Source organism: Euphorbia lathyris, chromosome 4, assembly GCF_963576675.1.
Source record: "Euphorbia lathyris chromosome 4, ddEupLath1.1, whole genome shotgun sequence".
In the NCBI taxonomy this organism is placed as follows: domain Eukaryota; kingdom Viridiplantae; phylum Streptophyta; class Magnoliopsida; order Malpighiales; family Euphorbiaceae; genus Euphorbia; species Euphorbia lathyris.
Window position 1 is genome coordinate 37,555,087 of NC_088913.1, and position 22,774 is coordinate 37,577,860.

General features: G+C 35.3%; 1 protein-coding gene across 1 annotated transcript; it reads left to right on the forward strand.

Moving 5' to 3' along the window:
* Positions 1-14,527: 14,527 nt before the first annotated feature.
* Positions 14,528-17,653, forward strand: LOC136227156 (protein IQ-DOMAIN 18-like). Its single transcript, XM_066015851.1, has 4 exons — positions 14,528-14,953; positions 15,047-15,331; positions 16,378-16,650; positions 16,764-17,653. Exons 1-4 carry the CDS (start codon positions 14,840-14,842, stop codon positions 17,343-17,345), a joined length of 1,254 nt encoding a protein of 417 aa, XP_065871923.1. The 5' UTR covers positions 14,528-14,839; the 3' UTR covers positions 17,346-17,653.
* The last annotated feature ends 5,121 nt before the right edge of the window (positions 17,654-22,774 follow it).

The following is a 22,774-nucleotide window of genomic DNA, read 5'->3' on the forward strand; positions in this document are numbered from 1 at the left end:
TTCCATGAACCATTTCTTATATAGTATCCTTATACTTCTCATTGTGGGGTGAATTACATATGTGGTGTACAACCTTTGTCCACGTTCACACTTTGCTGTACAACTTTCAATTTTGCACACAAAACTGTACAACCTTTTGGTAACCTCACATTAAAATATACAACCGGTAATTGTGACCGGTCAGTCCGAAGTCAACGCACCACATCAATATTTTTCATCATACCATTTAAAAAAACGGTACTCACTTTTTATTAGACCTGGGCATGGGCCGGCGAGCCCGCCCGGCCCGCCTAGGTCCAGGCCCATTTAGCCGGGCTTGGACACATGAAAATGTTGTTAGGTCCGGCCCGGCCCAAGCCCGTATAAGTCCGTCAAAAACTAGGCGGGCTTGGGCTTTACAACTTTTACATCCGACCTGATATACTATATAAATTATAATATATAAATATAAATTATAATATATTTTTATAAATATAAATATAAATAACTTTTTTTCAAAAAAAACTTTGCTGTTATATATTTCAAAAAGAAAGTTTGCTGTTATATATATAACTTATAATATATATATTTATATAAATTATAATATATAAATATAAATTATAATATATTTTTTAATATATAGATGAGCTTGGATGGGCGGGCTTGGGATTTATATCTTAGGCCCAAGCCCAGCCCAAGTCCGATTAAATTTCTTACGGGCTGAGTTGGACTTGGGCTCGCCAAACTTTATTAAAACCCTGACAGACCCGGTCCGAGCCCGGCCCAGCCCGACCCATCCCCAGGTCTACTTTTTATACAATTACTAAAATACAATTATCCCTTATACAATTACTAAAATATCATCGTCTTTTTCCTTTCTCCATTTTTCTGCAACTCCTTTCTATCTCTTTCCCTTTCTCTCTCTAACTCCTCTGTAAATCTAGTTACCATCCATTTTGTTCTTTATTTTGGTTTTCCATGATCTAATCCGTTTATGTTTTTGGATCCATTCTTACAAACTTATTCTAGTACGTTAGATTTGAAGTTAGACTTACCAAAATTGGACTATAGTCCTTAAAGTTTTTTTTTTTGTTTTTTGCAACAATGAGATTTCATGGCTTTATTCCTAAGCGACATACCTTGGTAATTTTCCTTTTTCATTATTTCCTTAAAATCATACTTTTTATTTATTTATTTTGGTACAATAGGAGGAATGCTTCCTGCAAACTTGACACAGAATTCTCGGCTTAACTGTTCCCAACTATTAATTGATCCTATAGGGAGGGATTCGAACCAATCAAATGCTAGCCCCTTGAGTGTAGTGGAGAATATCCTACAAATGATCCATTTATTGGAGCCGCAATCAGCTCTTTGTACTGTCTAGCATGTGCCTTTGGGTTGTCTTCCCCTCTGTATTGGGGTAGAGATGGAGCTTTAAACCTTCGATCTCCTTCAAATCTTAAGATATGTCCCGTGAACGATGAATCCCTATTGGCAGGGTTGGCGAATCTATCGGCATTATCTCCATGCCTAATCATCGCTGCTTGCACTCGCCTTTCAATCCTATCTTCCATATGCTCGATGCCAAACAGTTATGGTGTAGATGGCTCTGGATCTTGATGTCCGCATAATAGAGGTTGGAATCGGTTCACGATGTGAGAATTTGGACGTTCTCTGTCTGGGACAATCTTCGCCCCGTTACAGGGTCATACTGCCAATTTTCTCTATGAACTTCCCTGTCTAAATTTCTGAATAACTGCTTTCGAAGAGGGATGGTGGCGGATCTGGTATTGCTGATTGTTTGCCTGTATGTTGCGGTTGCAAGGAGGATTCATCCTTCCAGGTTCCATAAAGATAGAGAATTCTGCATTCAGACCTAACACCATTCCTCCTCGAACAACCGTTGGGTTATGGGTAATAAGATGTTCCCAGTGTCCTGGATTAGCGCTACCTGATCCAGTGATGATTTGATAGCTCCCATTTGTATAGGGTTTTTAGGATCATTTTAGTTTGTTTTTGCTTTATTTCCTTTTAATTTGAGTATCGTCTTGTTACCTTTTAGTTAGAATTAATAATTTCCTTTATTTATGGCATTTTCGGTGTTTTCTGGGATTTTTAGGGACCTTTCGTGCATTTTCGAACTAGACCAAAGCCCATTGGAGAATTACCAGACTTTTCAGTGACCATCAGAGCACTTTTGGGATTCGTTAGGGACCATTAGAGCATCTTTCGGAAGCCTAGGGACTCAAAAGGATAAAAACTGGAGTTTAATCCCCCAAATGGGACTTGTCTCGGTGAGACACAGGCTGTCTCATCGAGACAGGCCCTCGTCTCATCGAGACAGGCCTTGACTCGACGAGACGAGGCGGGGGAAGGCGCACCAGCGCCTTCCCCTTTGCTAAAATCCGCGGATCGGGCCCAGAAGCCCAACAAAACACTTTGTAAATGCCTATTTCGCCCCCCGAGACATTAGGGTTTCTCCCTAACTCTATAAATAGGGAGCTAATCTTTATTATTCGGGGAGACGGATTCCTTAAGACCCGTCACAATGTAGATTTTTATTTTTAGCTTTTAGTTTGGCTTTTCCTTCTTTCTAGATTAGGTTTATTTCTGTTTTTATTTCTTATTGAAGAACAATTCATGGGAGAAGCTCCTCATCTTCTATTTTTGTAATCAGATTCGACAAGCGGGTTTTGGATTTCTATCTCTCCCTCTTATCTTTTCCTTTTATATTTAATTGAAACTTTTTCCATTATTCATATATGCCTATTGCTATGATTGGTTTGTCTATGAACCGATCCCCATCCAATTTGGGATGGAGTTGAAATTGATTGTATGAATATGTATAATTAGGGATCTAGGACCTTTAATTGATCAGTTTATGCATGCTTAATGCCTAGAAATTGTTAGGAACAGGATTTGTGCTAGAATGAACATTGATAATGATCAACTAGCCTGTTTATGTATATAATGTGCTTAATGCCTGTAACCCTGACATTAAATAGGATTATAGATAGATAAGAACCTGACCATGGAATTATCTATACCGAATCTGTGTAAACCTGACCTCGCTAGAGACCACTAGGAGTGCGGCTTCATGGCTGGGCTACGGCTTTAGCCTTAGTTGCCAAAGAACCTAATGCTTTGCATGACCTAGGGTATATGCCTAATCAAGCCGTCACCTGAATGCATGTGAATAGGATAGACGAATACTGATCACATTTGTCTTTCACTTAGGGCAATTACCGTCAATCACTGGTAGAACATAAATCTGAACTCCCTAAACCCATACATAGGATTTAATCAAAGGATTCCTCAACCTAGGTTGTGCCTTCCATTAATTCACCTTCTACCCCGTCAATTGTTCACTCTATTTTGTTATCTTTACTGCTTTCAATTAGTTAATTAGTTATTCAAAACCCAAACATTTATCCAACCCTCTAAACAATTAGATCACTCTAGGTAGATTTACTAATTATAACAAATAGTCTTTGTGGTTCGATCTCGTGCTTAGCACAATATTACTTGTTGCGATAGGATACACTTGTCTTATTAAATGCTATATACTTTACGAGCATCAAGTTTTTGGCGTCGTTGTCGGGGACTATTTCGTTTATAATTAGATGAAATTTGCCGGGAACTATTTTATTTATAATTAGATTAAATCTATAAATACCCGACAACAACACCATCAAGTTTTTGTTTGGTGGCTGTTGCCGGGTACTATTCCGATTATAATCTGTGTAAATTAAATAGGTTGAAATAATTGTTTAGATATATATATATATATATATATATATATATATATATATATACTTTCAGGTTTTTCGTGTCGTCTCGTCGAGACACATGGCCGTCTCGACGAGACGTAAAAAAATTTTTGTTTTTTTTTTAAAATAATAATTAATTAAAAAAATTAAACTTTTTTCTTTTTCTTTTGTTTTCTATATTCTTATGTTTGTTTTCTTTTTTTTATTGGCAGAACCCACTCATCGGAATAATCACCGACGCCGGATTGATTTCCAGGACATCCGCTTGGATTTGAACAATTTAGAATCAGATATTCGGGGTTGGATGGACAGCCATCCCTGAAGGAGTTTTTCTATCCTATTTCTTTTCTGCACTTTATGTTTTGCTTTTATGTAATGATGGAAGTAATTGCATGTTGTAAGTGTGGGGAGGAGGTACTAGGATATGATGATTTTTGATTCTGCAATTTGCATGTTTTTAATTTTTTTTTAATTTTTTTTTCTATAATAGGTTGCATGTTTTTGTTTTAATTTTAGGATTTCATGCTTTCTGTTTTTGTGTGCTTTTTATTTTGATTCTAGGAATAAAAAGAATCCTAGGCAGTTGGATTTGATACATTTAGCTATCCCGCAATACAGTTGATAATGCGCTTAAAAATTTGCACATTCTAAATGAAATTGATGCAAGCAAAAAATTTTGAACAACGTTTGAGTCTCCAAAGAGTATTATTTGCCTAAAATTGACATGGAACGAAACGTTAGTTGAGGCTAGGATTGATTCAAATAACCCTTAAATTGTGAGTTAGAGCCAGAAAGATTAATATTTTAGACTCATGATTAGGAACAATTGATCTTTTAGGTGTGGGATTACATTTATTGTCTTTGTGCTCATAGGAATTGCATCCAATACTGGTTGAATTTTGTGTTTCTATTAAACTTGAAATGATTAGGCAACCTAGGTATAGCCCTTTGTGAATTTAGCATATTTCTTTGTTTAGCCAAAATCCCTTAACAATTCCACTAGGTAAGCCCCTTTGAGCCTATATTTACCCCTTTCTTTGATCACCCTGTTACAAACCTTAGCCTTCTTAAATATCCTTTCTCACCCAAGTTAATTGACTCAATTTAATTTTGATAAATTCTTAGACACACCTATCTTTCAAATTCCTGCTAGCAATCATTAAAAGGTTGTAATTTTAATAGAAGAAGCAACCTTTACCCATTTGAATTTCACTCTTTATCCCCTCTATTCAAAAGAAAAAAATGGTTAAAAACCAAATAAAAAAAAAATTTATAGAGGAAAGGATAAAAGACGTGCTTATATTTTAGTTGCTTTCCGAATACTTTTGAATCACAAAAACAACCTTGACACCTGGCTGTCTCGAAGAAACGTAAAAAAATTCGTTTTTTTAAAAAAAAATTAATTAAAAAAATTAAACTTTTTTCTTTTTCTTTTGTTTTATATATTCTTATGTTTGTTTTCTTTTTTTTATTGGCAGAACCCACTCATCGGAATACTCACCGACGCCGGATTGATTTCCAGGACATCCGCTTGGATTTGAACAATTTAGAATCAGATATTCGGGGTTGGATGGACAGCCACCCCTGAGGGAGTTTTTCTATCCTATTTCTTTTTTGCACTTTATGTTTTGCTTTTATGTAATGATTGAAGTAATTGCATGTTGTAAGCGTGGGGAGGAGGTACTAGGATATGATGATTTTTGATTCTGCCATTTGCATGTTTTTAATTTTTTTAAATTTTTTTTTTCTATATTAGGTTGCATGTTTTTGTTTTAATTTTAGAATTTCATGCTTTCTGTTTTTGTTTGCTTTTTATTTTGATTCTAGGAATAAAAAGAATCCTAGGCAGTTGAATTTGATACATTTAGCTATCCCGCAATACAGTTGACAATGCGCTTAAAAATTTGCACATTCTAAATGAAATTGATGCAAGCAAAAAATTTTGAACAACGTTTGAGTCTCCAAAAAGTATTATTTACCTAAAATTGACATGGAACGGAACGTTAATTGAGGCTAGGATTGATACAAATAACCCTTAAATTGTGAGTTAGAGCCAGAAAGATCAATATTTTAGACTCATGATTAGGAACAATTGATCTCTTAGGTGTGGGATTACATTTATTGTCTTTGTGCTCATAGGAATTGCATCAAATACTGGTTGAATTTTGTGTTTCTATTAAACTTGAAATGATTAGGCAACCTAGGTATAGCCCTTTGTGAATTTAGCCTATTTCTTTGTTTGGCCAAAATCCCTTAACAATTCCACTAGATAAGTCTCTTTGAGCCTATATTTACCCCTTTCTTTGATCACCCTGTTACAAACCTTAGCCTTCTTAAATATCATTTCTCACCCAAGTTAATTGACTCAATTTAATTTTGATAAATCCTTAAACACACCTATCCTTCAAATTCCTGCTAGCAATCCCCTCTATTCAAAAGAAAAAAAATGGTTAAAAACCAAATCAAAAACAAAATATAGAGGAAAGGATAAAAGACGTGCTTATATTTTAGTTGCTTCCCGAATACTTTTGAATCACAAAAACAACCTTGAGCTTAAACCTTTTTATACATAGCGGATAACGTGTCCCTTTTGGATTCTGACTTGCTTAAGGACAAGCAAGATTTAAGTGTGGAGAGGTGGTTGATAGCTCCCTAATGCGAAAAATGTGTCATTTTTGCAAAAATTTTAACTATTTGAGTCATTAACTTTTTGCCTATAAATTTCTTTTTTCCTACCCCAACCTTTAGCCAATGTTACAACCCTTTAAAGACCTATGATTTTGTTTAATTTTAATGCATTAATTTTGACCGGATGGATGATGCAATCCCAACATGACCACTTTGTGCAATAACATGTAGAGCGTTTACAAATAAATTTTTTTTTACCCAAACACTTGAGCGTTAGAGTGACCACTTGTGAGCTATCAATTTTAGTTCTCTTCTTTCGTTTTTATGAAGTGTTGATTGATAAAACCAATTAATCAGTTTTTGGAGACTCGTCTGAGGTTCATTATGTTTTTAATTGCAAAATGAGTAGTCTAAACTGTTGTGGATAATAAAGTGTAGTAGATTCTTGTTTTTGTAAGGGAGCTATTTGTTGATTTTTCTCTATTTTGGATTCTGTCTTGCTTGGGGACAAGCAAGATCCAAGTATGGGGAGGTTGATAGCTCCCATTTCTATAGGTTTTTAGGATCATTTTAGTTTTTTTTTGCTTTATTTCCTTTTAATTTGAGTATCTTTTTGTTACCTTTTAGTTAGAATTAATAAATTTTTTTATTTATGGCATTTTCGGTGTTTTCAGGGATTTTTAGGGACCTTTCGTGCATTTTTGAACCAGACCAAAGCCCATTGGAGAATTATCGTACTTTTCAGGGACCATCAGAGCACTTTTGGGATTCGTCAGGAACTATTAGAGCATCTTTCGGAAGCCCATGGACTCAAAAGGATAAAACCGGTGAGACACAGGCTATCTCGTCGAGACAGGCCTTGTCTCGATGAGACGAGGCGGGGGAAGGCGCACCAGCGCCTTCCCCCCTTGCTGAAATCCGCGGATCGGGCCCAGAAGCCTAACAAAACACTTTGTAAATGCCTATTTCGCCCCCGGAGACATTAGGGTTTCTCCCTAACTCTATAAATAGGGAGCTAATCTTCATTATTCGGGGAGACGGATTCCTTAAGAGCCGTCACAATGTAGATTTTTATTTTTAGCTTTTAGTTTAGCTTTTCCTGCTTTCTAGATCAGGTTTATTTCTGTTTTTATTTCTTATTGAAGAACAATTGATGGGAGAAGCTCCTCATCTTCTATTTTTGTAATCAGAATCGACAAGCGAGTTTTGGATTTCTATCTCTCCCTCTTATCTTTTCCTTTTATATTTAATTGAAGCTTTTTCCATTATTCATATATGCCTATTGCTATGATTGGTTTGTCTATGAACTGATCCCCATCCAATTTGGGATGGGGATGAAATTGATTGTATGAATATGTATGATTAGGGATCTAGGACATTTGATTGATCAGTTTATGCATGCTTAATGCCTAGAAATTGTTAGGAACATGATTTATGCTAGAATGAACATTGATAATGATCAACTAGCCTGTTTATGTATATAATGTGCTTAATGCCTATGACCCTGACATTAAATAGGATTATAGATAGATAAGAACCTGACCATGGAATTATCTATACCGAATTTGTGTAAACCTGACCTCGCTAGAGACCACTAGGAGTGCGGCTTCATGATTGGGCTATGGCTTTAGCCTTAGTTGCCAAAGAACCTAATGCTTTGCATGACCTAGGGTATATGCCTAATCAAGCCGTCACCCGAATGCATGTGAATAGGATAGACGAATACTGGTCACATTTGTCTTTCACTTAGGGCAATTACCGTCAATCACTGGTAGAACATAAATCTGAACTCCCTAAACCCATACATAGGATTTAATCAAAGGATTACTCAACCTAGGTTGTGCCTTCCATTAATTCACCTTCTACCTCGTCAATTGTTCACTCTATTTTGTTATCTTTACTGCTTTCAATTAGTTAATTAGTTATTCAAAACCCAAACATTTATCCAACCCTCTAAACAATTAGATCACTCTAGGTAGATTTACTAATTATAACAAATAGTCTTTGTGGTTCGATCTCGTGCTTAGCACAATATTACTTGTTGCGATAGGATACACTTGTCCTATTAAATGCTATATACTTTACGAGCATCATGATTCCCCTTCCATACCCGTGTACTTGGGGGCCGGTCGGTTGTCACACCTCCTACAGGTTGATTCTCTATGATCATCCTTATACGATCCCTTGATTTAGAACCCATATGATTTACTACCAATGCTTCAACTTCCTATTGGAAGGAACAAGGAGAAGCATCATGTATATCTTGAATAATAGGCCCAATTAGGAAGGTGGAGGTTCCAATGGAGAGTGGATTTGAAACCCCCTAAGTTGTAGTGTCATTGATTCCAGTTGTGGGACGGTTTGGTCCCTCCGATGTCATCGTGTTCGAGGTGTAAACTCCAAAAACTTGAGAGTTCCATGCTCACCACACCAGTTGATAATAGTGAAATTAACTTCTCATCGGAGCTCTTCCATATGAGGTGCCATTGGGTTCGGCGGGGACACTCTGATGCCAAAGTCAGTATTGATACCAAGAATAATCTCAAAAACACTTTGGTAAAGTAAGAAAGCATACCTAATAGTAATTAGGATTAGTGTAATTATACTAGATTATATAACCATCTTCAATAAATGTGGTAGTATATGAACAATTTAAGATTTAGTGCTCTTTAATGTATTTATTGCGCATTCTCCAAGTTTGTCTGTTAGTGTCATTAATGGACCATTAATGACACTGATTCTTCGATGTTCCTGAAAAACGGCTCACTTGTAATTATGATGGCGTACCCGTCGTCAGCTGGTGTATCCGTCCCTAACTGGCGTATCCAATCTCGTATGACGTATCCAGCCTCAGCTGGCGTATGCCTTATCTTTGTATATGTGGTTTTCGCCACGTGGTCGTGCTATGTACAAATATATCATTTTATCTATGGGTTTTTACTATTTTGCCCCAGAGATAACGTGCAGATGTTATCAATCATTATTCGAATATTGGTTGTTTAAGAAGTGAAAACTGACTTAAAATAAGAATTGTTCACTTAAATCGTGAATTTCAACGAATGTGTCGACTTCCAGTCCAATTTTGACTTTGTTAGAGTTCGAATCTCAACTTTTGCAAAAGAGAGAATTTGAAACCATTTGACTTAGCTTTACATAGCATTTTGAATCACCTTAATCCGATCTCGTATAGAGATTTATCCCAAAATATGAAAGTATGTGAAATCTTGAAAAACAAAGAATTGGTGAGTTCGGGGTGTGCTCAACAAGTAGGCATTCTGCTCGACAAGTAGGCTCCTCATTTAGCATTCTGGCACATTCAGATCGCAATATTTGCATCCAAATTACTGTAAGAACACCTAAAAACAATATAAAACACACTAAATCACTAGAAAATGTAAATGAAGCATAAAGAAAATAACGAAAAAACAAGTCTGTTAATCTAATAATGACATAAAAATAAATCAATAAATACTATAAAAATGTAACGCAACATTTACTAAACAAAAAGAGTTTTGGTCTATTTATTTATTGTAATTTAGATATTAATAAATAATACTAATAAAAAGGAAAAGAAAAGCAATGGACAGTATATAATACTTTAAAGTGTCATTTTCAATCAATAATAAAATGGACCAACCAGGAGATAAATGAAACACAAGTATTTTTTTATTTATGACCCATCCATACTCTTTTCTTTTCTTTTAGAGAATCCAATGCTCATTTAATTCAATATAATACCCATTCCACGTCAGAAATTATATGGCGGGTAATAAATGGAGTTTGAAAAATTCAGACTAGTCAATGAAGAGGAGACAATCAGTAACTTTCAAGAAAGTAATTAAATTATAATAATGGCTTTGTTTGGGAATTAGCTGTTAGATGTTAGATGTTAGCTAATTACATTAGCGCGGTTAGCTGTTAGCTGATTACATTAGCTGATTTGACTAGCTGATTTGATTAGCTGTTTGTGTAGACCTGTTTGATAAAAATTAGCTGATTGATAATAGCGGTTTGTGCAAAAAGACGAATAAGGGCATTAATTTTGGCGCAGGAGAAGAGGGAGTCTATCTATTAGAGTTAAAGACGTCCATTAATTTTAATATTACAAAACGCTAATTGAAAAAGCTCCTTTTAAGAGCTTTTTCTAAATTAGCGTTTTCATCCCAAAACTCTCTCCCAAACCTCTCTCCACCAAACACTCCAATTAGCGGTTTCAGTGGTCAAACCTCTAAAGTTGGTCAAAACCGCTCTTTTTATCCCAAAACGCTCTTTACCAAACAGGGCCAATATATCCCAACGCAAAACTCCTTTAGCTGCCCCTACATAAATATTCTAAGTTTCCATCCTGTTCCTTTCCTATTATAGCAAATTATTTACACTACTACAATTGTAAAATTTTAGGGTACTTTTGCAGTAATACTTCCCATAATACATTCACGATATATGTGTATATAGTTTTTTTTTTTCACCTATGAGATTCAAAACGATTTTCATTGTGTACTGTAAAATTTCTCACTACAATGGGTATAATGCATCTTACGAAGGATAATTTACTCACACCACCCTTCAATTTTATACTTACCAGCTTCAAAATTCAAAATCAGATGTTATAATTCTTGAATTTTACATGATTATCCATTTATCATTGGTAAAAAAATTACTACTCTAATAACACAATAACATGTAACCTTTCGCTACAGACCAGATAAAAATGATATTTCAAGCAACTTGAACTTTTGAACTTTTTTTATTTGGAGGGTATTTTAACCGTTGTTTGGTAAGAAGAAAAAAAAAATTAAGTGTTTATAAAGAAAAGACTCTTTTTTGATAAACTAGAAGGTTAAAGAGCCAGGAAAAAAAAACCGAAGTAGGAAAAATAATAGAAACGGAAAAGAAAAACCAAGAAGATGTATTTCTTAATGCCGACTGGCCGAGGCGGTCTGCATCAAGGATAACCTGGAGGCCTGCAGGAGGCACACCGCACTCGTGATGACCCAGACTAAGAGCGCCTACGAAATTTGTCATTCAGTCAGCAGCCTGATTGCCTTCCCGACAAGTTTGTTTGAATTGAACGGTAAGTGGCTAGACATCCCAACTAGGTTGGCACCCCTAACACACCAAATCAATCCGAAATATTATTAATAAAAAAAAGGAGAATTACAAAGGGGGGAAGAAAAGAAATAAAGAGCATCCAAAGAAAAGAAAATTAAGGGAAGCGAACATGTGCAACATTACATAAGTCGTCAAACACAAATGATTGAAAAAATTGAGGAGCTGATTGCCACCAAGTAAGAGCGGAAGCTGATTTACCAAAACTGGCCAGCCGATCTGCCGCCTGATTGCCCTCTCTGTAGATATGAGTGATTTTGCAATTCATATTCGAAAATCTAGATAAACACTGAAGCCAGTCTTGTCTAATTTTCCAGGGTACCGTGGTAGACTTTCCGTTTAGCATTACTCATTGGGCTTTTACAAAAAAAAAAATTATTTGGTCTTTAATAAAAATTACTCTACTTTTTTATTTTTAGAAAATATGTTTTTATTTTTAATGTTATCGAGTCTCTATAACATCATATATATCACATAGTTCATTCAGTACTTCAAATTAATATTCATAGTAATGAAAAATAAGACATCTATTTATAAATTTTAAATTTATGAATATATATTTTATATTTTTAAAAATTATTTAATTACATTTTTATTAATATTTGTATAATTTTTTTCATTTGGATAATTATTAAATATTGATTTAAAACATGTTCATCTTTTTGTATATTCTAATGATTAAATATAAATATACAAAAGCTAACGTATTTTATATTTCATTGATGTATTATGTTAGGATAGATTTTTTTAGCTAACATGGAAAGATGGCTCTGTTAGAGTTTCTCGGTTAGGGTTTTGGCTTGTATTCTAAATCATTGTCATAGTCATGGATATCGTTGGCCACATTGTTATGTTTGCCCCTCAAAACCACACAAGTCGTTAGAGGCATCCATGATGATCGTACTTCTCCGACTCCGAAAAAGTATTCGACGTTTTACATATATTATTATTGGTTGATTTGAAATCAGAAGCAATAGATCAACCATGCAAACGGAGTTAGGAAACTATTATAGAATCCTCATTAACATTAATCACTTTGATATGCAATACGCACATGGTAATAGTAGTTTGTTCTCCTCTCACCTCTTTGATGGCTCCTTGAATCAATGAATTTGTTTTAGACTGATTCTCAGTTTCCATGTGCATGAGAGCTTCTGAAGCGCCTTTGTCGTCCTCACCACTGTCCTCTTCCCTCAACCACTTCTCACCTCCTCCGAAAAATTATCGACAATCCTAAGCCTTAATCCATCTCTCCCATTCGAGGTTTATCTCCCCTTCACGATGAGTGAACCACAGGATAAGCGAACCAGTTAGGGCACAAGGAATCACTATGACCTAACAGACCATAAATATATCAAATCCAACTTAAAAAGGGTATCTCATATTTAAATTGCAGTATGCTCCAAGTCTCATTAGCGAGCTTAATCTTTTTCCACATCTTCAGTGTTAAACAAACATTTAGTGCCACAAGTATCTTCATAAAACTTTACCAATCACCAAATTTTTTTTTGCATCGTAATCGATATAACAACCCATGAACTTTTCCAACAATTTTACCAACATTTATGGACATATACCCAAGAGGTACATCATGCACTTGATCCAAACCGGAGAGAGAACATATGTACATCCAATGGGACGTCACATTGTTGAAGGTGATGAACGAGGATGATGTTTCTGTAAATAATGTACGGTTGAAATAATCCGCGTTTAACTCTTATTAATTAACATAACACGTGTTATATATATACAAACATAGTCAGTTGAACGAAACCAACTCTAACTAGGAAAACTGAAGCTGAACACACTTCTTATACCAACTCTTGAAGTGAAAAACTTCATATACCAACTCTAACTACAACATACTTATCCATCGAAGATCCAAGGGCCTCCGTCGATAATTTGTTCCAAGTTTGACACATGATACAATTGGAACAAAACCTTCTTTCCCATAACTTTGATTGTTATGCCCTTTTCTAGGCGACATATCTTCACCATCCGATGCTTCGCGATCGGAAGGTTGGTAGTTCGATTAGTTAAGAACCCTCCTACCAGATAGAACCCAATCAGACTCTCTGAATGACCAGCCACCACTTGTCCTAGGACCAGTTTATCATTCTCTTCCTCAAGACTCTCAGACAACCTTATAAATCCCTCTTCCATTAGCGGTGGCTGAAAAAAAGAAGGCAACATAAAAAAACTAGGTTTAGAAAGAATTTGCACTTAGGAGACACTTAGACACGTAAATATGTTTTTTTTTTATAAATGTATTAGTAACACAATTTTTTATAGATATAATTGGCATTTAAAAGGACTGATGTGACAACCAAATAATAATAACTAGTTCGTTTAACTTTTTTTAAATATCAATAAAATTGATCTAACTTGAAAATGTTATGGATAAACATTAGTTAGATCATTGCAATTAAAAGACATTTACTGTTTTATTCTGTTGCATAAATATCTATCTCATAATCTCATATAAGTAGTGGATTTATGAATTTGTTAGCATATCTGTAACTACATAATGAGATTCGTTGAGTAATAATAAGTATTAATATTTGTAAAGATGAAAACATAGAAAAAGCAAAAGCAAAAAACAAGGCAAAGCAAAAGCATCCATACATACATACAATACAATAGAATAGAATTAATTCATCTCCTTTCTCTTTCTCTCTTTTCTCTTTCTTCAGCTTTCACCATTTTCGAGGGTTTACTTGTTGTTTTCTACCTCCTATACATACTTTTATATTGTGTCAAAAATACATACTTTTATTACTCCCTGTTTGTTTCTCTCCATCCCATGCCACAAACAAATACCTTTTCCTCTTTACATTTTTCTTAGTGAAAAAACAAAAAAAAAACATTCTAATACTCTTAATGAGTTCAATATTTACACATTAAACTCCGGATCTTTTATTTTAACCCATTAAATTCATCATAGTATTTGATGAAATAAGTCACACCCTTTTAACTATGTTTTATATATTCACATTTATTTTGTTTATTAAGGGTTTGATGTAAAAATTATCAAATTGAAAGATAAAGATCTTAAGGTGTGAAAAACCAAAAAGATGACAGAGTCAGGATTCTTTCTTTTTGTCATTTTTTGATGACATACACAACACAACATATTATAATAATAAGAAAATGCAGAGGTTGTTCCCTTATTGATGGACTATACTATATCCTTGTTCTCCAATATCCTAAATTATTTCACCATTTCCCTTTCCCTTTCATTTCATTTATTCTCTCTTCAGTTTGCATTTAAAGCTATTAACTTCTCTGTCTGATCATAATATAACATCACTGCTGTTTTAAATTATAGCTTTGTTTGTGATTTTTTTTTTGGTATGGGGAAGAATAGAGGAACTAACTGGTTAGCTGCAGTTAAAAGGGCTTTCAGGTCTCCCAAAAAGAATAATGCTAAGAAGAGAGAAAATCAAGAGCTAGAGGAAGAAGATAAGGTTTGTTTTTTTTACTCTTTTTTTTTCTTCTTCTGTATATTTGGTGTTACTGAATCAGTTTGTTGAATTTGTACTGTAATGGGTATTAATTAGAAGAGAGGAAAAAGAAGATGGATATTCAAGAAGGGTCAAAGCAGTCAAGAAACAGTAATACATGATTGTGCTAATAATAATAAGACAAGAGAAGAAGAAGAAGCAGAAGATGCAAAAGAAAGACATGCAGTTGCAGTGGCCATGGCTACAACAGCAGCAGCTCAGGCAGCAGTTGCAACAGCTCAAGCAGTTGTGGAAGTGGCTAGGCTAACAAGACCTAATTCCCTCTTTCTTAAGCAACATATTGCTGCCATTTCCATTCAGACAGCTTTTAGAGGATACCTGGTATTTAACTAAACTAATCATCTTCATTTCATCCAAATTTCACCCTAATTTTTTTAAAGAACTGCAAATATACTCTTTAAGTAATAAATGGTGTCCAACGTTGAACAATTTGGGATCATGCAGTGCCAAGTCAACCTTTGACTACAAAAATAAATTGAGAAATGAATTGGGTTAAAAAAAAAAGAATTTCCTATCTAAGCCAAAACCACACCATTTTGGACTGGGATGAGGATAAAAAAGGGACAATGTTCAAATTTCCTCTATTTTTTTTTTAGAAATTTAAATTTACTTTGTAATGTACACAATGATTAAATTTTATTGTTAACAAGAAGAACAATTTTATTCTTGTGATAAAAAATTTGAACAACTATTTTTACTAAAACATTCAAGGTTCCAAATAAATTTATCGCTAAACTGAAGCAATTTAGTGTATTTTTAAAGGTCTTTTGTAATTGTTAACATAGTAATACGTAAATTGAATATCCTTAACATTTTAGATATAATTGATGTTTGGAAAGTCTGATATGACAGATACACAATGGTAAATTGATATTTTTAAATTTTAAATTAAATATGGGTAAAATTGATATTGTTTTCAAATGCTCAGCGTAAAAATTTACTATTTTATATGTTAAGGGTAAATTTAGACTACCCCAAAATCGATTGGATAAATTTATACCTCATAACCAAAAAAAAAATTGCACTATACTCTTTAGAGGGTGCAATCAACACCTCCGCAGATGAAGATGGATAGGCGGAATGGAACCACCCTTTAACTACTCCTATAGGGATGGTTCCGATGGCCGGGTATATCAAGATCCAATGCTTTATCACTCTGCTTCTAGGCTCATTTGTTATCTGAATCCAAAATTATTTCATATGGTGTTATTTGATCCAAACTTTCTCTAATAAGTTAGAAAGTTCCCCATTTATTACTTTAGAATATATTTGTATTTCTTCAAAATGGTTAGAGTATCCCATTAATCAATACTATTTGGATTTGATAGACTAGTGCATTGAACTTATTGAGTGTTTTGTGATTGAAGGCAAGAAGAGCTCTTGTAGCACTGAAGGGACTGGTAAAACTACAAGCATTAGTGAGAGGACACAATGTTAGAAAGAGAGCAAAGATGACATTTCATTGCATGCAAGCTCTTATGAGAGTACAAGATAGAGTACTCAAAGAACAAAGAAACAGGCTTTCCAATTTTGAATATCATCATTCACATCATCAACCATTTCAGGACATTCAAGTCATGTCTAAGGATAATATTGCTTTCAAAAGAGAGAACTCACTTTCCCATGCTTTCTCTCACAAGGTCCATTCATTTTACATATATTTCCTTCTTCTTTTTTATGCCTTCATAATACTCTACCTATAGGAAGGAATATAACATATTTGTTGCTTCTGAATTGGTGTTTTTTTATGAAGATATGGAGACCCAGTAGAGAGGCATATGCAAGTGAAGGAGAATTAGAAGAGAAACCCAGATGGATGATGAACAGCAAGAGATCAGATCCAATCAAAATTGTAGAAATGGACACTTCATCTCAACCTTATTACCATGATTTCTTAACTCCTAGAAACCGCAAATCTAATCTTCTATATCAATATCACCAAAGGCCTAGTAATTATTCAGCTGCCTCTCCTTTTCCCAACAATTTCACACCGGCAGAGTCACCAGCCACACCATTACTTGTTGATCAACCTTATTCAGCCAGCCCTCGCTGCTCAACTCACGATGTTCTCTCTTCTTCAACGCCTAATTACATGGCTTCCACTGCATCTGCCAAAGCTCGGTTTCGGTCACAAAGTGCACCCAGGCAAAGGCCAAATGCAACCCCGGAGAGGGAGAGAGAAAAGAAGGGAAGTTCTGCTAAGAAACGACTGTTTTTTCCAGAAACAAGCAATGGTTATACTGGAAATGAACACAGGTCTTGTTGCACAGAGAGTATCATTGGTGATGACATTTCTCATCCTGCTACTAATGATCTTAGCAGGTGGTTAAGGTGATCAAGATTGGGGGAATAAAGCTTAATCTTTCTTGATTTAGGTAGATGCAGGGCGGAGGGACAGGAGTTGCGGAGGCTTCTTTCACCCTGCCGGATAGAAATTTCCGTCATCAATGTATAACATCTATCGGTAATTTATTTTATTTAGAGCTTGTAACAATTTTCTCATTAATGGCGGAATCTGCGAAAATATTAGTCACTGATGCGATGCTTAGTTCCAAAAAAATTGTAATCTTTAATATATTTTTCGTTCTTACTCCATCACTGGTTAGATTATAATTTGGCTATTTGAAAAAGAGAAATGTTAAATGCGAAGATAATAAAGAATTATTTTTTGTTTTTTTTTATGGTTATTATATAGTAGTATTATTTTTTAGGAAGTTGATTAAGCAGCTGCTTCCTAGGAGGGAAAAGTTTGAAGAGCTATTTAAGAAATTATATTTTTATGTTATAGTTGTTTTGAAGCACAATTAATTAGTTAAGAGTGCGTACGACATATCAAATTTTCAGGGCCTAATATACAAATAACCCCTCAATTTGTCCAAATCTTGCAACTGCCCTCCCCCCCTCCCCCTTCCCGAACTTTCAATTGTAATAATTTACCTCACAAACTTGTCCAATTGTAAAACATAACCCCAAATTGCTGACATGGACTGCAATTGAAGAAACACGTGAAATACAAAAGCTGCAACGCTCGTGGAGTGTGATAATCAGATCTTTGGCGTGATACGAATCCGAGGAAACGTTTTTACGATTGCTTCAAGTACGGGGTAAAAAAATTCCCAATTTGGGGTTATGTTTTACAATTGGACAAGTTTAAAGGGTAAGTTGTTACAATTGAAAGTTGGAAGGGGCAGTTGCAACATTTGGACAAGTTCAGGGGTTATTTGTGTATTAAGCCAATTTTCAGTATGAAAATAATTAATTATATTTTTGGAAACAAGAAAATAAGGGAAAATTACAAAACTGGATCAAATTGGAAGCTCATTTACATATTTAACCCATTTACTCAACCTACTACATATCTAGACTGATTTTGTATGACTTTCCCATAATACCCTCAATATTTACGCACGTCTCGCCCCCTCCCGTCTGACTTCGCAGATTCCATATTATGCGAAACCTGCGAAGCTAATGTTTGGGTTTATATGCGAAGCCTGCGAAGCTAAAGTTTGGTTTACTTGATGAATTTAGTTCGCATATGCGAAGTCTGGATATGTTTTGAAGCTAATTCGCGAAGTGGTATATAACAAAAAAAATGGCAAACAATAACAGATTCTAACATTAAAATCATAACATTATCAAAATTTACAACAAGATTGCCACAATAACAACATTAAAATCACAACAACATCAACATTTACAACAAGATTGCCACAATAAACTCCTAACAAAGCACTTCAAAGTGAACCTAACTAATCCGATACCAATTTTAAATCGGATGAGTAATCTTGGTGTGCACCGTGGGACAAATCCATCCCAAAAGGTCTGGACTTCCATTTCTCATCACAAAAATGGCAGTCCAGACCTTTTGGGATGGACGTGTCTCACGGTGCACACCAAGATTACTCATCCGATTCAAAATTGGTACCAGATTAGTTAGGTTCACTTTGAAGATTGGCACCATGGGATGAACGTGTCCCATGGTGCACCCCAAGATTGGCACAATCTCTCCTAACTAACCATTTCAGGAGTGAATGTGTCAATCTTGAGGGAAGTTCATCTCTATACAGGAAGAAAAATCATCTCCCCTGCAGCTCAGTACGCCGCCTTCCAAAAAGGGATGGTACGTATTCAACCACCTACAGAAAAAACTAATCGTGTTAGGCAGCGACAAAGACGATTTTGGCTTCGTGAAATGAGGATTGGCGAAGCATGCGAATGTAAATGTGCAGGGAAAGAGGTGATTTTACTTCGCTAATCGATTTTTTCGTGAGGTATGTGAGGTCTGAAACGTGACGATCTACGTCGCATATCGATCCTTTCGCGAAGTCTGCGAGGACTGAAACGTGAGGTTCTATTCGCAAACTTCACGAACTAATCGATTCGCGAGGTAGATCCACACGTTTCAGACTCTATCTCTTCGCGATCTTCGCGAAATCATCGATTCACGAAGTAGATCGTCACTTTCCATGCTCTTTCTCTTCGCAAAACCATCGATGCACGAAGTGTATTCATGAAAAAACGCAGAAAAAACAACAGATGCTTACATTTTTCGCCCCTTTCACCCCCAAAAGCGACAATAACAATATGATAACATGGGAAAAACGAAGGAAATAATGTAGAATAACCATTTCTAACATGGTAACAAGAAGAAAGAAACCAAGTAACGAACAGGAAGATGAAGAACCATGGCTTCGTTTTCTAGGGTTAGAAAGTTGCAGAATCAAAAGTTGAAGAGAGGAAAAAGAGAAATTCATTGTGATTTTGACGAAATTGTACAGATATCGTGCAATTTAAAGGAAGAAAGGAAGATCAAAAGTTTTCAAATCATTAATGCAGGAGCCAACTTTTCGCGTAACCAAGGAGATAGGAGGAGTGAGCGGTCGTTCGCGATGTGGTGGGAAGTGGGAAGGTTATGGGTATTATGGGAAAGTCACACAAAATAAGTCTAGATATATAGTAGGTTAAGTAAATAGATTAAATATGTAAACCGGCCTCCCATTTGATCCAGTTTTGTAATTTTCCCGGAAAATAATTATTTCCATATTTTTATATGAAAATAAGTAATTATTGATAATGAAAAAAAAAGTGATTCTTGCAACTTTGAGAAGAGAATGTGTAGAATAGAAGAAGGTCACAGTAAGGTGGGCCATCAAGGCGGGAAGCTTGGCGGTTGGTCCATGTGTCTGTTTGTTCCTTCGCTCGATTCATAGGGTCCGATTGATTACATTCAAATGTTATAAAAAAAAAAATAGGGTAAATTACAAAAATGAATCAAATAGGAGACCCTTTTACATATTTAACTCATTTAGTCAACCTATTACATATCTAGACTGTTTTTGTGTGACTTTCCCATAATACTCTCAATTTTTACGCGCGTCTGTCTCCCTCCCGTCCGACTTTGCAGATTCGATCTTATTTGAAGCATGCGAAGCTAATGTTTGGGGTTAATTGATGAATTTAATTAACATATGCGAAGCTAATGTTTGGTTTACTTGATGAATTTAATTAGCATATGCGAAGCCTGAATGTGTTTTGAAGCTAATTCGCGAAGTGGTATATAACAAAAAATGTCAAACAACAACGGATTCTAACATTAAAATCATAACATTATCAAAATTTATAACAAGATTGTCACAATAAACTCCTAACAAATCACTTCATAATACATAGGCTCCTATTCACTACCCATGGATGGATGTGTCTCACGGTACATAACAAGATTGCCACAATAAACTCCTAACAAATCACTTCATTATACATAGGCTCTTATTCACCACTGATGGATGGATGTCTCACGACACATAGGCTCTTATTAACCACTGAGGGATGGACGTGTCCCACAGTGTATAGGGATGGCAACGGGTACTCTACCCGCAGGTACCCGGCACTACCCGACCCTAATGGAACTACTCGTACCCTGTATAAAAGGATATGAGATGGGTATGGGATCAAAACCATTAGCCATTAGGGTAATGGGACGGGTATGGGAAGACCCCAGGGTACCCGGTACCCGTTACCCGTCATAAATTTTTTATATATTAAAAAATATTATTGTGTTTTAAATGTAAAATGTGAGATTTGCATACTAACCTTTTGTTCTTTAACCATTAAGTGATACCACTAAACTATTTTATTTTTATTGATTAAGGTTCAATTTGTTCAATTTTTAAATTGATGATTTATTAAATTTATACTTTGTTAAATTTATAATATTTTTTATTTTATTGATTGATTCTTAACGGGTAAGGGTACCCGTGAATTAAATGGGAAGGGTATGGGATGCAAAACATATACCTGTTAGGGTAATGAGAAGGGTACGAGTAATTAAAAAATAAAAAGGTAAGGGTTTGGGATTGGCACTACCTGCGGGTACCCTACCCATTACCATCCCTAACAGTGTAGACTCCTATTCACCACGGATGGTTCGAAGTCCAGGCCTTTTGGAATGGATGTCTCTCATGGCACCCTAACACGCCGACTTCTAGAAATGAATATTATGTATTTAACCACCTTCAGAAAAATTTAATCGTGTTAGTCAGAAAAAAGGAAGATTTGTCTTCGCGAAACGATGATTCGCTAAGTAATGCGAACATAAATGTGCAAGGAAGAGGGTGATTTTACTTAACGAAACAATGATTTTGCGATGTCTGCGAGGAGGAATGTGACACTCTGACTTCGCGAAATGATGATTTCGCGGAGTCTGCGAGGAGAAATGTGACGCTCTGACTTCGCGAAACAATGATTTCGCGGAGTCTGCGAGAGAAATTTATCGAATTACCTCGCAAACTTCGCGTAATCATCGTTTCGCGAAGTGAAATCGATAAATTTCTCCCCACAGACTTCGCGAAAACCACATATGCTAAGTGGTTATGGGAAAAACGCAGAAAAAACAGTATATACTTACATTTTTCGAAGAACCCATTATGATAAACTGGGAAAAACGATGAAAATAACGTAGAATCACCATTTCTTCGATGGTCACAAGAAGAAAGAAACTAAGAAACGAGCAGAAAATGGAAGATGAAGAACCATGGCTTCGTTTTCTAGGATTAGGAAGTTGCAGAATCAAGAGATGAAGAGAGGAAGAAGAGAAATACATTGTGATTTGGAGAAATGGTGCAGATTTCGTGTAATTTAAAGGAAGATAGGAAGATCAAAAGTCTTAGAATCATTAATGGAGGAGCTGCCAACCGTTTCGCGCAACCAAGGAGAAGAGGGGATAGACCGTTCGCGTTTGGGGAAGTGGGAAGGTTAAGGGTATTATGGAAAAGTCACACAAAATCAGTTTAGATATGTAGTAGGTTGAGTAAATGGCTTAAATATGTAAATAGGCCTCCCATTTAACCTAGTTTTGTAAATTTTTTTAAAAAGATATCACCTAGGAGAGAACCGAAGATAGAAGTTCACATGAAGGTTCCTCCAAGATTTACAAACAATGACGATGATATGGTCTACAGGCTGAAAAAAAAACTAGCAACTACATGAAAGAGTTATGGTTTCTCACAATCATACTATGCTCTTTTCACTTTGACAAAAGGAAAAATGCAACGTAATGTGTTGATATATATGGATGATTTCATTGTTGCAGGAAACGATAAAATGGGATTGACTGTTTTTAAAGCTTATGGAGCAAAATCATAACCTAGCATGGTAGATGGAAAGATATCGTAAGACAGAAAAATATAAAAAACTTGCCGCACATCTATATATTTGTCTATCACTTGTCGAGATCTTGCGTATTCTATTCATATTTTGTTTCGGTTT

Bases quoted from the DNA above. Each gene is read 5' to 3' on its own strand.
- LOC136227156 (XM_066015851.1), top strand. From the start codon at position 14,840: ATGGGGAAGAATAGAGGAACTAACTGGTTAGCTGCAGTTAAAAGGGCT. The intron at 15,332-16,377 runs GTATTTAACTAA...TTGTGATTGAAG, and splicing joins CAGCTTTTAGAGGATACCTG to GCAAGAAGAGCTCTTGTAGC. The intron at 16,651-16,763 runs GTCCATTCATTT...TTTTTTATGAAG, and splicing joins CCCATGCTTTCTCTCACAAG to ATATGGAGACCCAGTAGAGA.